Source organism: Mesoplodon mirus, assembly GCF_964341445.2.
Source record: "Mesoplodon mirus genome assembly, chromosome: 6".
NCBI classification, from domain to species: Eukaryota; Metazoa; Chordata; class Mammalia; order Artiodactyla; family Ziphiidae; genus Mesoplodon; species Mesoplodon mirus.
In genome coordinates this window covers 14753841-14768029 of record NC_138982.1, presented here as the reverse complement: position 1 = coordinate 14768029, position 14189 = coordinate 14753841, and the positions used below count along the sequence as shown (strand labels likewise).

General features: G+C 39.0%; 2 protein-coding genes across 5 annotated transcripts in view; one reads left to right on the top strand and one right to left on the bottom strand.

Moving 5' to 3' along the window:
* The window catches only part of CP (ceruloplasmin), a 66326-nt gene extending 63686 nt beyond the window's left edge, over positions 1-2640 (top strand). For both annotated transcript variants that reach the window (XM_082624200.1, XM_082624198.1), the window contains one exon: positions 2507-2640. The gene's annotated coding sequence lies outside the window, so the exon portion shown is untranslated. The remainder of the gene's footprint in view (positions 1-2506) is intronic.
* HPS3 (HPS3 biogenesis of lysosomal organelles complex 2 subunit 1) overlaps positions 1-14189 on the bottom strand; it is a 39534-nt gene that overhangs the window by 8858 nt on the left and 16487 nt on the right. For all 3 annotated transcript variants that reach the window (XR_014294320.1, XM_082624202.1, XM_082624201.1), the window contains exons 6-14: positions 13629-13710; positions 10906-11060; positions 9343-9451; positions 6594-6775; positions 5375-5555; positions 4212-4445; positions 3035-3220; positions 2504-2692; positions 1344-1451 (exon numbers count right to left, since the gene is read on the bottom strand). Coding sequence is in view for 2 of the 3 variants with exons in the window: in XM_082624202.1 (XP_082480328.1) it covers positions 1344-1451; positions 2504-2692; positions 3035-3220; positions 4212-4445; positions 5375-5555; positions 6594-6775; positions 9343-9451; positions 10906-11060; positions 13629-13710 (1426 nt within the window). In the remaining variant the exon portion in view is untranslated. The remainder of the gene's footprint in view (positions 1-1343; positions 1452-2503; positions 2693-3034; positions 3221-4211; positions 4446-5374; positions 5556-6593; positions 6776-9342; positions 9452-10905; positions 11061-13628; positions 13711-14189) is intronic.

Genomic DNA, 14189 nt, shown 5'->3' with positions numbered 1-14189 from the left:
TGCCCTTTCTAAATACCTTAAAATGGATTCTAAAGATCACTGAATTATACTTTTTCAAGCAGAGATTATAAATATGCTTTGAAGATTTATCAGGGGATATTTTATAGCACTTATTACAATTAGCATTTTAAATATGTAATTAGTACATACATTATAGGAGGGCAAGGTCTTGCCCGCCTCGTCCAATGCTGTACATCAATCACATTTACAGTACACGATTGAATGTAAGTAACTCCATTCCTGGTGACATCACAGGCTGTCTAGAGGCTAAGACTAAGCAATATGGTCTCTTGAGCTTTGCATCCTGACACCCCATCCCCAATTTGACATTTTGGTTTCTATAAGCAATAACCACACTTCCACTAAGTTCCCAGAGTAAATCAGGGGTTGCAGACTCAAAAGCTTAACAAGGCCAAACCAGATGATGAAAACGCACGAAGGCGGCTGAGTATAAGGAAAAGGGATGCCAGACACTCAGCATCTGGACCAGGGAGACATGGAGGTGGAACTGTGGCAGACAGGCCAGCACGAGCACTGCCCAAGGAGGGGAGCCAGTAGGTGGCTCCAACCGTCAGGTCTCAGGCAGTGAGGGCCCAGGGTTACTGCTGAATGAAAGTTCTGCTGAGTTTCTCAAAGAGAAACTTGAAACTCAAGATTCTGAATGTGAAATCTCAATTTTCATGTGTTGGCAGCTACACTGGGAAGACCAAACACAACAGATGTGAGGATTATACTCAGTCCTTGGGCCACGGATTACATTAAACAAAATCACATCCACATTGAGCCCAGCCCAACCCACTAAGTCAAATGTGGACTTTATTTCTCATTCTCGGTCAGAAACACTCACGTTCAGAATTCTAGCAGGATGGTCTACATTCTCTTGATCATATTTCTTACTTTTAAAAAAATCCTTTCAGGAGCCAGATAAGCTAGCTACTTTGACCTATTTCCTATAAGACAGATAGTAGTGCTTGGTGTGGGCTAGAGGCCTAAACTGTGTGAGTGAACGCTAAAATAAAAGTGAATCTCGTCAATGAAAACACTGTGAAACATTTGCCATACTTTCATTTCACAACGTGTTTTCAAGCACATCCTGGGAATGAGGCAAGAGTCACAGGACTTGGAAGCTCACTCACCGACTGGCAACAAAACCAGACTTCCCGTCAGCAGTTTCAGGCAGAGGCAGGAATTCCCTCCAGAGCTCCTGAGTATGCCTACCTATAGATTCTGTCCCCAGAATTATACACTCTAAATTAACTGGACACCCAGGGTCTTACCAAATTTAAGTGCTATACTATATGGTAATATGCATATTCATAAGAAAAGGAGGCATTTTTATTTACCTGTAATTTTGAAAGGTCTTCCATATAATTTTTATCAGCCAAGGATTCAGATGATAATAAGACATTAACCCACGGACTGATTAAGCCATAATGACTACAGGTGTTTATCTAAAATGTAAAAGAAATTTATCATAAACAAAAATACAACAAAACAAGACTTTCTTCATCCATCCCACAAACATAAGCAATCCCTAATATTCTGCCATGTCCCAAAATTAGGTATACATTTTCCTGGTAATGGGAAGAAAGTCTTAGAATGTATTCCCCTGGAAAAAGTTTTAGTTTTGCTGCTTCTCACTGAATAAATCCTTACTAAATATTTCCTAATATTTTAACTTTCAAAAAACTGCAAAGAGGCACTTTCTCACAAAAAGGGCAATACTTCCTTTAAGCTAATTACACTCAAAAAAAGTTAACAGTAATACTGAAAATAATTTTTATTTCTACTACTTTCCTTGGGAGGCAAAATCTCTTCCATAAGTTCTCAAGACAATTCCCGTAAAGACTCCCTTATTCAAGCAAACCCACATTAGCCACTCTGTCACTGTGAGGGACAAAGGGGCTGCCGGGGGTCAGGGGGAACAGGAAGGATAAGAGTAGAGTTGTTAGGGCTGCTGCAGACTGCGAAACAGCTCTTGTCTGTGCAGCTGACAGGAAATGGAAGTCTGGTAAGGAAGTCTCTCTCCCACAAGCCTTCTGCAGTTCCTCTCCCAGCAGGGAGGTCTGCAGATGTCTCTTCTCTCATGTTCCACTTCATGACTGTCGCCTAAGGGAGCACAGATGGATATGGGGAAAAGCCCTTTCTCCCACACTTTGGCTACTGAAGTACCACTGTAGGTGAGTAATACAGGAGCAGTAGAAGGCGCTCTTTAGGATACAAAAGTGTTTAAAATGTGGGCAACTTCACTCACAGACAAGTTTTAAATGTATTTTTAACTCTTGCTTTAAAAAGATATCCGGTAATATGAATTATGACTGATTTTATGCCGTTAAAAATAAGAAGGGTCAACAAAAACTAAAATAAAAAGAAATAAAAATTTAACAAAAACATAAAACACAAAAAAACCCCAAAACAAACAAACAAAAAAAATAAGAAGGGTCATTATCATAATGTGTAATGTACATAAAGTTTAATTCACTGTACTATTCCATTTTCTTACCAGATCCTCTGATGTTCTCAATGGTGTGGTGTCAGGTGGCTGCCTCTTAGATAATCTCCAGATGTACTGTGATGTGAGCTTGAAAAAGAGTTCCTGAAGTACCACATCTGGGAGACATGCTACCAGCTGAGCTTCCCAAAAGTCTACTAAGAGCTGAGGAATCGTATCTTCATCTTTACCACAAAGCACCTTGAGAACAGTGAAACAAGCCCCCATAACTCAGATAAATATAGCACTGATCAAGTTACAGCTGGTCTGAACAGCACTCCATCATGTGGGCCATGTATTCAATAATTTATCTCTAGCATTAGCGCCGTGGCAAAAGCGAATTTAGACATTTTAACAGACTCCAGGTTGCATGAACAGAATTTTTCTAAATACATTTTTTTAAATCTGTACTTTTATAAGTGGTTATGTGTAAGTCTCATTTTTCAATAAACAAATGAAAACTCACTTCTCTTATTCTGCTCCCCATCCCCCCACCAACTTCATCAGGCCATCCAGAACAATTGCATTTTCAAAGTGACAAACCTTAAAGAAGGAATCTGCTTCTTCAATTCCAATTTTGTTGTTCTTCTGTAAGCCAAGGACTGAAGCCACAAGCAATCCAGGCTGAGTCTCCTTCAAGTGAACTGCAAATTCAGTTGGAACAATCTGTCCTTTCCTCTGTTGAGTCAATAGTCGAGGTTCCAGAATGAAGCCACATACCAACTTCATCTTCAGATTAAAAAAAAATTTAGGAACAGAATAAACATTGCATTCATCTTGGAAGTACACGCTAGTGAATTCAAGAATCAATGATAAGCCATTAATAATTTATTGTAATCTTAATTTTCTTTACAAAGACAAGTTCTAAGGACATCATTGGTAACTGTCTTTGTAGAAGTTATTATTACTTAATTAAGCATCAAGATGTCCTATTTTGTAGACAGTTTTAAATTTAGGTCTATATAGGATTTTTCAAAATTATGAAAAGAAAATTCATCTTTCTAGAATTCTACTCTTCAAAGTAGAGGACATCTCAGTGTTGACTTGCTCTCCTCATCATAATAAAATGTGCCATTTGTACAGCAATAAAGCACTCCTGCTCTTTTTGGTTAGACCTGAGACATAATAAGTGCTCAATTAATGTCACTTCTTAATTTCTTTTTCTAGTGATTAACTTTTTTGGCTTATGTCCCTAAATGGCCTCTCTTCCAATGGGAAGCTACCTTTTCTTTGATACACCATTCAAATGCCTAATCTCCCACATAGTCATTTGTGATCTTCCCAAATGCAGGCTATTTCTGCAACTACTGGACTCCTAAGACTCAAGGTTAATAACCTACTTGCTGTACTTGAATATACATCACTGTTCTGTTTTCAGGGACAAACCACACCACCCCCTCATGCCAGGTCAGACTGTCAGCTCAGGGCAGAGCCTGTATACTCTTCACTGCCAAGCACTGTGTTCTGAACATACCTGACACTAAGTTGAAAAGTCTTGGGATACCCATTGCTGCCATTTATCTTTCATTTTTCTTTTTCATTTGCCAAATCCAAAGCCCAAGCACTCCCACTTTGGGCCACTTCCTTTTTAATATTAAGTCTATTTTCCTTTACAAATAAGAAAAAAAATGAGCTACACAGAAGTCAGAAGAAAATTAAACACCTCAGGACCACTGAGTCCTATTTTAGATTGCTGTTAATACCAGGCAGGGCACCGTACCTCTGAATGGCTTTTCATTTCATTTCTGTGCATGTCAAGATCTCTCATTTTCAAAGCCATTGCTGCCTTGGTCAATGTCACTAAGACTGATGAAAATCCAGAAGTATCCAGCTTCCTTAAATAGCTTATGGCAGTTAAAGGATCAATATTCTTCATAGAAGGACTACAGAGAATATGGGGCAGTTGCTTCGGCTCAGCAACATGAAACATCTGAACCACTTTTGCTGCCAATTCCTTTGGTGAGAGTAAACAAGAAATAAAAGGTCAGTCAGCCAACAGAAAGCAACAAAATCAGCCAAAAAAAAAAAGGATAAAAAGCCAAGATACAAACATTCCAATTAAGATAAAATTACAGTACTATGCTTCGATTTAAAAAGAGAGTTGATGGTGATAGCATGGGAGAGCTGAGATGACCTAAAGTGATCTCTTTGCTGAGTTATAATGAAGAAAAAGCAGGGAAAGTGTATACCAAGTTGTGGCCAGAATTTCTAATTTTAACAAGAGTTCAGAAGAAGAAAACAAATATTGGATTAAATTATACTCAAAGGTCCATTATAGAAAATTACTGCTTAATACAAAATTTACTTATATTTAATGTACAAAATATACTTAATATTTATAAGAGAAAATTTCATTTCTCTTAAAACCTTAAAACACTTGGTATCACAATACCCAACTTTGCATACTGGCATTCAACTCTTTAAAAATACATGAGGAGCTAAAAATGATCCTTAATAATGTCTGAAGGTTGCTGGGCCAGGATTTCATAAGGGAAACTTTGGACACCCAGAGAGTGGGGCAACTAGGGTTGTGAAAAGGGCTGCAGATGAGAAGAAGGCAGGCAAAGCCCAGGTTCTATGTCATTCTTCTAAAGACATGCCACTGTCACATTGGGCAGGTCACTCATCCACAGTGGACCACACCCCCTGGTCTATGTAATGAGAAAGTATGAGAAGATGATTATAAGTTCTTTTCCAAGCTGTAATTCTGAGTATTATTAATGAAGAAAAGGGCACAATCTAGTTACCTTTTTTAGAAAAAAAAGACTATAATACCAATGAAAAATACTTGGAACTTGATTTCTCAACAGAATTACATAAAATAAATTGCTAAAATGAAAAATTAAAAATATTAGATATAACTAAATAGAAAACTGTATTCACTTCACTTAATTCTTCATCCAGGTTTTCATAAAGTGAATGATTAATGTAAAAGATTAATCCCCTCTCGTATTTCTGCGATCCATCCTCTACTGCCCAGTCCACTCGGGCCAAAACTTCAGCCATAGACAAACCAGACATCTTATAGTATGGCAAGGCAAGGTGGGAATACTGGGTGTCAAGCCTAAGGGGAAGGAAGTAAAAAAAAAAAAAAAAACAAAAAAAAAACCTTCAGATTTGTCATGTTTAAGTTTGGACGTCTAACATTTAATAATAAAACAGATCATGATTTCCAGAAGATATAAATCTCAAAATACTTTTCTACAGCCATTAGGAGTTGGAACAAACTCTTGAGTTTTGTTCTGCAAAGTCATTCTAATTAATGTAGCTTCTTTTTGCTTGCTCATAAGAAAAACAAAAACAATTCATTAAGTGAATTTTAATATTCATAACGTGGCTCTAAAATAATGGTGTTTATAAGTAGGAAAAGTCTTTTATTAATTTATAATGACTCCCATGGGTCAAGTAAGCCTTGGAAACAATTATATATGAAAAAAATTATAAAGATCATTCTCATCTGGACAATGGCTACAGGATTTGTTCATTTTGTGAAAATTGCTGTGACTTGTACACTTATTACTTGTGTACTCTTCTACATGTATGACTCCATTAAAAAGTTTTTTTAAAGTTTCCTCAAAAAGCTGAAATATTGAGTAATGGTTACCATTAAATCTATTAACATAAAAAAAATCATTCTCAAAAAGAGAAATCACTATTGATCCTAGTGTCCTTTTCTGACATCATAAAAGCACTGACTACTAAGATTAAAATCACAGAGTGTCCAACTAGTATCTCTCCCTGAAAGCTAACAGTAATACGGTTGTCTCAGGGATGTTCACCGGTCGTGCCCCACCCCCGCCCAAAGGTCTGAAAAGAAACTTCAAATTCCTAAATTAACTGATGGGAGACTCATGAACTGCTCATCCAATAAACTGTAAGTCCTTGAAGGCAGGCAACAGGTCGTGCTCATCTCTCTAAGCTTAGCCCAGTACCTGACCCACAGGATGTGCTAAACAAATGCTGTGGCATAAATGAATAACTAAACCATCTCCCCTCATGCGTCCTCCCGTTTGTCAGGTAACTGCCAGAGGTGGAAAAGTTAGTAAGCACATCTGAAGCTCAGGATGGCTTCTCTGACAAGTTTCCAAGTAGCATCACCAACCTGCTGTAGCAGTCTCCAAGGTGCCCACAGCTTTCTTTAAATGCTTCTAAAAGCTCTGCTTTTTCTCCAGGTTCCAGCTGACTGGCATCCATCAGGGCAGCTCTCACTAACAGGTGAGCCTCGCTGAGAAGGTGGATGCAGCCCTGCGTTTTTGCAGTCTTGTAGGTGTTACTGTAGTCTACCTAACACAAAAAAAGGCAAGCAGCTAATGTTGCTTTAGACATCTCCCCAAAGTTTCCCAGTTCTTAAGAATATCTATCCAGTTGGTTACTAAAATCAATATCTGAACACATTAAATCCTGAAAATTAAAAGTGGTTATTTATCATTCTGATAAGGCCTAGCTAAAGTGGTTTTCTTTTCCCCCATGATCTATGAGCCAGTTTAACACACACATGATTGTAAATATTCTCTTGTTAAACAGTGCTAATCATTAGAGAAGGTACAATTAATACTGTAATACTAATAATACTGTTAACTTAGCAATAATTTGATCACAATTTGATAAGGCTAATGAACATATCTGAAAACCTTAACTTTATTTTTAAGTTCTATGATTTAAATCTTTCTCAAATTCAGATTGAGTATGCTTCCTTTATCTTAGTTTCAATCTGTGAATTTAGGTTCTGCTACATCTATTTCTGTAACTCACAGCGGGCTTACAAAAATTATCACTAGGTAGGACTTCCCTGGTGGTGCAGTGGTTAAGAATCTGCCTGCCAAGGCAGAGGACATGGGTTCGATCCCTGGTCCAGGAAGATCCCAAGTGCCTTGGAGCAACTAAGCCCGTGGGCTACAGCTACTGAGCCTGTGCTCTACAGCCTGCGAGCCACAACTACTGAAGCCCGCGCACTCTAGGGCCCGTGTGCTGCAACTACTGAGCCCACGTGCTGCAACTACAGAAGCCCAAGCGCCTAGAGCTCGTGCTCTGCGACAAGAGAAGCCATTGCAATGAGAAGTCTGCGCACCACAACAAAGAATAGCCCCTGCTCACCACAACTAAAGAAAGCCTGCGCACAGCAACGAAGACCCAATGCAGCTAAAAATAAAAATAATTTTTTAAAAATTATCACTGGCTAATCTGAGTCAATCGGTATTGTTAGACTCCAGTAGGCAAATCACCTAGATGAGTCTAAGACTTTCAATTAAGCAAGACTGAAAACACAGAACAAGGCTGATAAAATCATCAGCATTAAAATGCCAGGGCCAAATCAGGCAAAACCTTCACCTGATGACCAAAATTAACATTACTAGTGAAGGGAAAATGAATATTCTGCACCTCCCAGTGTGATACTCTGAGAAAGATATGTCACCTACACAATGTTCTGGCCAAGAAGAAGAATATACAACCTGAATCTAATCATGAGAAATGATATGAAATGAGAAATGAAATGAAATGAAAAGATAAATTTTTAAAAGGTGGCAGGGGGAGAAATATTTTTCAAAACTGTTATAAAACAAAGAGTGGAATCTAAAAATACAATAAGCTAGTGAATAAAACAAAAAAGACACAGACTCACAGATACAGAGAACAAACTAGTGGTTACCAGTGAAGATAAGAGAGGGAGATTAAGAGGTACGAACTACTACGTATAAAATAAATAAGCTACAAGGATATATTGCACAACACAGGGAATATAGCCAATATTTTATAATAACTACAGATGGATTATAACCTTTAAAAACTGTGAATCACTATGTTTATACCTGTAACTTATAATATTGTACGTCAACTATACTTCAACAAAAAACAAACAAACAAAAATTTTTTTAATACAACAAAGAAAGGCTGTGAACATATTCTGGATTAAAGGAGGCTAAAGAGACATGACAGTTAAATACATTACTTGATGGATCCTGGACCTGGGGCAGGAGGTGCTGGGGGACTAGGCCATTATTGAGTCAATTGACAAAACTGGAATGTGAACCGTAGACTAAAGTATTGTGTCATTGTTAAATTTTCTGAAGCATATGTGTGTCCTGTGGTTATATAAGCAAGTATCTCAATTCTTAGGAAACATGCACTGAAATATTTAGGGGCCTTAGGCTATGACGTATGCAACATACCTTCCAATGGATCAGGAGAAAATATACATGCGTGCTTGTGCATTTAGAAAGTACAAGAGTGCAAAAAAGAAGAAAAGAGAGGGAGAAACAAAGGGAGTATAATGTTGGCTATGGGCAAATCTGCATGGGGAATACACAGGTTTTATTTGTACTATTCTTATTCTTGCAACTTTTCTGTAGGTTTGAAATTATTTCAAAATAAAGAGTTTATAACGATTGTCAGGGATGAGTAGGCAGTTGTCACTCTTAGAAGAGGAATAAGGATGCCTATGGGACAACGCCACAAGCGCTGCAGTGCCCTGGGACTATCTGCTAATATTTCAAAGAAGCGTGAGACAGGGACATATGATCTAAGATTTCTTTCGGCTCCATTTCATGGTTCTCTTTGCTAGGGTTCAAAATAAAGGTCAAAGGCTACTTATGTTTAGACTGGCTAATCAATTCTCATAGGAGAATGGGTATGAACAAGGGAATCTTATTTTAGTGAAGGGAATTTCTCCTGGCTCCTCAAATATCAGGAGCTGTGAAAACAAGAAGGTGAAGATATACACTGCACTGTCAGACAGAGCCTGGAAGCTGGTTGGCTGTGGCATTCTGAATGTACGATAATTAGAATCAATTTCTAGTCATCAATTAGACTCTAAAAATTTCTACAAATAAGAATTAGAAGTCTGAAAGGAATACCATTTCTTTGTACAGTTGCACTGGTGAGATCGTATTCACAATATACAAATTCCACCCAGCCTCAGCTACAGGAGGTGTTTTGAGATTAACACTGGTACCTTTTCTAGAACTAAAAGCAAAACAAAGGACAAGAATTATAAGACATATTATTAATAAACAGGAATTTTAAATGGTAAATATTAGATACCTAAAATATTGTAACTATGATATCATTTTCATTTAGTATTTTCTTTGTTGATTAACGACACAGTCGATTTTTAGAGAACATTAGTGCACAATGCTATGTAGGCCTAACAGCATTTAACATACTGCACTCTCATGACTGATAAACCAAGCCCTTCCAATTCATTCCACAAGTATTGTTAAATAGGCAATAAGTTCACAGAACAGGCAAGACCCCTCAAAAGGAAGAAAGCCTTGGATATGGCCTTCATGAGGCCAGGGCTGCGGGGAAAATGTAAAAGACAGAACTGAACATCTGCTGGAAGCACTATCTTATCTCTTGCTTTCACTATATGATGCATTTTCTGTAGTATGCAATCTTTTAAAAATGCAGACCCTAGACCAAATGAATTTTCAAATAAATTAGAATTTAAAAAAATCATTTAAAAATATATGATACTTTTAAGATGTCAAAAGTGTGAGATTACAAGCTATGTTTCCTCTCGCCAGAAAGCTTTTAGGATCAGTCAGTCTCAGACCACTTTGTGCACACTCTAAGTGAGTAGTTAACCAAGGGAACCTGGTTATTCCTGCTGGTGGAACAAAGCACAGGCACAAATAATTCAAAAAGCTTAAACTTATGTTAAAAATGGAAAACAATGTTTGACTTGAAATACAATCTGTGTTCCTCCCCTGCAAACAGATTTCTTTCCAACTTAATTTTCCATAGAGGAATGTTCAGATTAGATTGCATTCCCTACCACTAAGTTCACAGTATAGAAAACATCGAATAGAAGCATTAACTACTCTGGAATTAAGCATTCTATTCCAAACAATGTGAAAGCAGAAAACCGAAGTGTCAACCTGAGATTAGAATAATGCACTTTTACTCTAAGGTAGATTAACACATAATCTATACATCATGAATGTGCTTTAAGGTAAGAAATGCATTGTTAGTTTCTTTTTCATTGAAATACCAGAAAATAATCTTTGGATAAAAATGTAGCCACTTAAAGGCCAAAGGAGAAAAATAATAAAGAGCCTTGTCATTCGGATCAGCATAAGAGGCTCTCTCTTACTTGTTAATTACACAAAAAGGCATGCCCCTTAACTTCTTATCTAAAACACCACAGATATTTACTGAACTTTTTCAGTTCAGTAAATTTTATACTAATTTTATACTTCATCTTCTTCTAAAAGTTCAAGGTCAATTATAAAGGATATTATAGAGATCATCAGAAACTTCTTTTCTTACTCTGGAAAAAGAACACCTAGAAAAGCTATCTGATCATGCAAAGCTTTCATTTAAAAAAATATCAACAAAGATGTATGCAAAATATAACAGTAACAATTCATTCCAGAAACTTTCGCAGGAATGTCTGGGGGTGAGGGGATGCTTACAGAAGCCTCTTGGGTGACTCTCTTCTCTCTGGAATTGTTTCAGGGTCTGCCTTGGTCAGAAGTATAACGTGGTTTTTAAAGTGACAGATGGCTTTCAAGCCTATGAAAAGCTGTATTCTTAAAGCACAGACATCCATACTGACAGGTGGGCAAGCCTAATAAGGAAAAAAAAATCGGAAATTTAGCTAAGGAATAAAGTGCATGAATTTTAATCTTCAAAAATCTATCTATTTGATACAATGTCTCCTTCCCCCTCACTCTCCCCCCAAATAATTCAAATTCCTATTCTTATCAGAGTAAGAGGTTATCCTATCTAAACTATTTAACCAACTATCTCATCCATGTGTCTGCCAAAGAGCTACTTAGTATCTGTTGACTTTGATTTAAGGAATGCAGAGAGTGGGTACACCTGAGGCCCCTCAAAGCTGTGGGAACTCTCTGCCTTACAGAGACCCTCCAGGAGCCCAGCCCTGGGCTGATTACCTGCCACCCAGGAAATTCCCCACTAACAGTGGGCTGGCTCAGGGTACATTCAAGTGGCCTCTTTAGACAAAATGAGACACCATAAAAGGACATTGTACTTCAGGTAGAGTACATAAAATGGTTTCTTAGTGGTTGCGTGTGTACGAAAGAAACACTCTCATGTTCCGATGGCCTCTGTTAGCTCTGTAGACGTGAACACTGCCTGGAACAGCCAACAGGCTGGGGTGTGTCAGGCAAACTGTAGGAAATTCTGGACCAAGAGCCAGCCTCCTGTCCTTATAAGGGACCATTCAGTCAAGTAGAATGGATACGAAAGATAATGGAAGAGCTCTTTCTGCGACTCACAAAATGCTGCTGCCAGGCCTCCCCCTCTCCTCCATTAATGCTGTTTTGATTCTGAGGTCATCTTCATTGTCCCTTCTGTACAAAGCACGTGGGGGAAAACCTCCATCTATTTTTTACATTCCTAAGAATAGTTAAGTTGGCCTTGGTGATGCTGAGCCAGAATCTCAGAGGAAAGGGAAATGAAGATAGCGTGTACTTTGGTCCCGACTCTGAAGTTGTGAAACCTTTCTCAGACACCGCAGCTCCCAAAGCCTGAGTCAGCAAGGCAGCAGAATGATGCTCATTCAGGGGCATCTAGGGTTTCAGAACGGTGGAGTTGCAGGGCAGGGGGAGCCGGGAGGTGTGATCGTCACCGTCCTTCCCTCTGCCAACTTCAGGAGGACTGGCCTCAGGGGCAGCGTTCCCCACCAGTGGCCCATCTCTCCTCTTTTCTACCTTCCTTTCTTCTGTGTTCCTTCCCTCTGCTTTTATGAGACTCTGAGAAGGCCTAGAACTGAGATTTATTTCCAAATGCAGATGGATCCTACCTCAATCTGTTATGTACCCCTCACTCCACCATCACTACCTACACAAGCCTATGTCTCTCTGAGGTTTAAAACAAAAAACAAGGGGCTTCCCTGGTGGCGCAGTGGTTGAGAGTCCGTCTGCCGATACAGGGGACACGGGTTCGTGCCCCGGTCCGGGAAGATCCCACATATACCGCGGAGCGGCTGGGCCCGTGAGCCATGGCCGCTGAGCCTGCGCGTCCGGAGCCTGTGCTCCGCAACGGGAGAGGCCACAGCAGTGAGAGGCCCGCGTACCGCAAAAAAAAAAAAAAAAAAAAAGTCTCCTGAAAAGGCTATGTGTATATCTTAAACACAGACAGGAAGGCATGGGAAAGCTATGATTCTTATTTCCCAAGAGGCTGAAGGTAGGCAGTAAGCCTGGTCAGCAGCAGAAAGTGATAGGCCGCCCAGAGCAAAAAAGAACTCAGACACAATTTCCAGAAAACGCCAGTGCATATCACAATTTGGGTGACAATGACAATGGAAGAGTGCCTCGGACACATTAAGTACTACACACCATCATCACTGAACACTCATTTTTCCAGAAAAAGGCGTTCCAGGTGCCAGATGGACGTTAACCTGTGAAATAGAGGCCATCATAACTTGGGGGTTCCCTACAGCATGGATATGCACAACAAACACCCATTCAAATAGCTTATGCTCCGGAGGTAAAACTGCACACGAGGAATATGATGCAAATGATCAGTGTATTTCTGAGAACAGAAATTCAAGGTCAGAAAACAGAGGATTTCATCATAAAACTGCCTCTGTTTATTTGGCGGTCAAGAGCTTTTCAGAGACTAAGCATATTACTACTCACTAAAAACGAGGTTATTGATCTAGAATATCCATTTACACTAGATCAAAACTACAGAGCTACAGGATAGTTGTTGAAGGCTTTGTAAAACGATTCAAGAATTAAAGGCATATCTGATAACAGTATAAATAAATCATCTGAATGCGCTGTATTCACTTTTGTGCTCCTGAATGTACTGATTTCTGTACTGTTTTGTTAACAGCTCTATATAATTGCCACCAATACTTCTATTAAATGAATAAAATTGTAGTATACCATAGCTGTGAAGTGCTCTCTCTGAAGTTACACTATATATATATTCTTTACCAAATTTTTAAAACTAGGTATTATATCTAAATTCTGAGTAAAATGTTTTCAAAGTAATCTTAAAAATTACCAGCTGAACCACGAATCACAAAATGCTTATCATTTTACATTCCAACATTCTAATTGAAAAAACAAAACTTTCATGTTTGCCAAGCTTAGACACAAAGAGCAAATTTGCAAGCAACTCATACTGTGATCTTTAGGTTGCACCATAAGCCAGCTCTAACCTTCAGGGTGGTGTCCACATACGGGTCCTCCTCCCGAGCGGCCGCCGCACTGCACCGCACTGTGTAACACTGCAGGTTGTTACTGAGGAAGAGGAGAGATGCCACTGAACAAAGTGGAGGCCAGGAACCAGTGTGCCCACCGTTGGGAGGATTTCACAGGAGCACAGAGCAATGGCAGGGGTGGGGGTAGACCCAAGTATCTGTCAAATGCTGACAAGTTAGGCTGCTTCTTAACAAGGAGAGTACCTCAGAAACCCTATGGAGTGTTTTTTTTAAATACATGACTGGTCCCCACCTCACTCCTACCCAAATCATAATCTCTAGGGGCTGAATCTAGACACGTATATTTCTACGAAGCTCCTCGTGTAACGTACACTCCTAGTTAAGAACCATGGATCTGGGTCAATACCCTCATCTTATAGACAAAATGATGCCCCTGGGATCTGCCCAAAGTACAGAGAGGTGACCGTGAAAGCCAAGGTTAGAACCCAAGTTTACTGATTATTATCTCAGGATGAAATGGAGCCTGGATTATGCTGGGCACACACTTAGATTATGCAA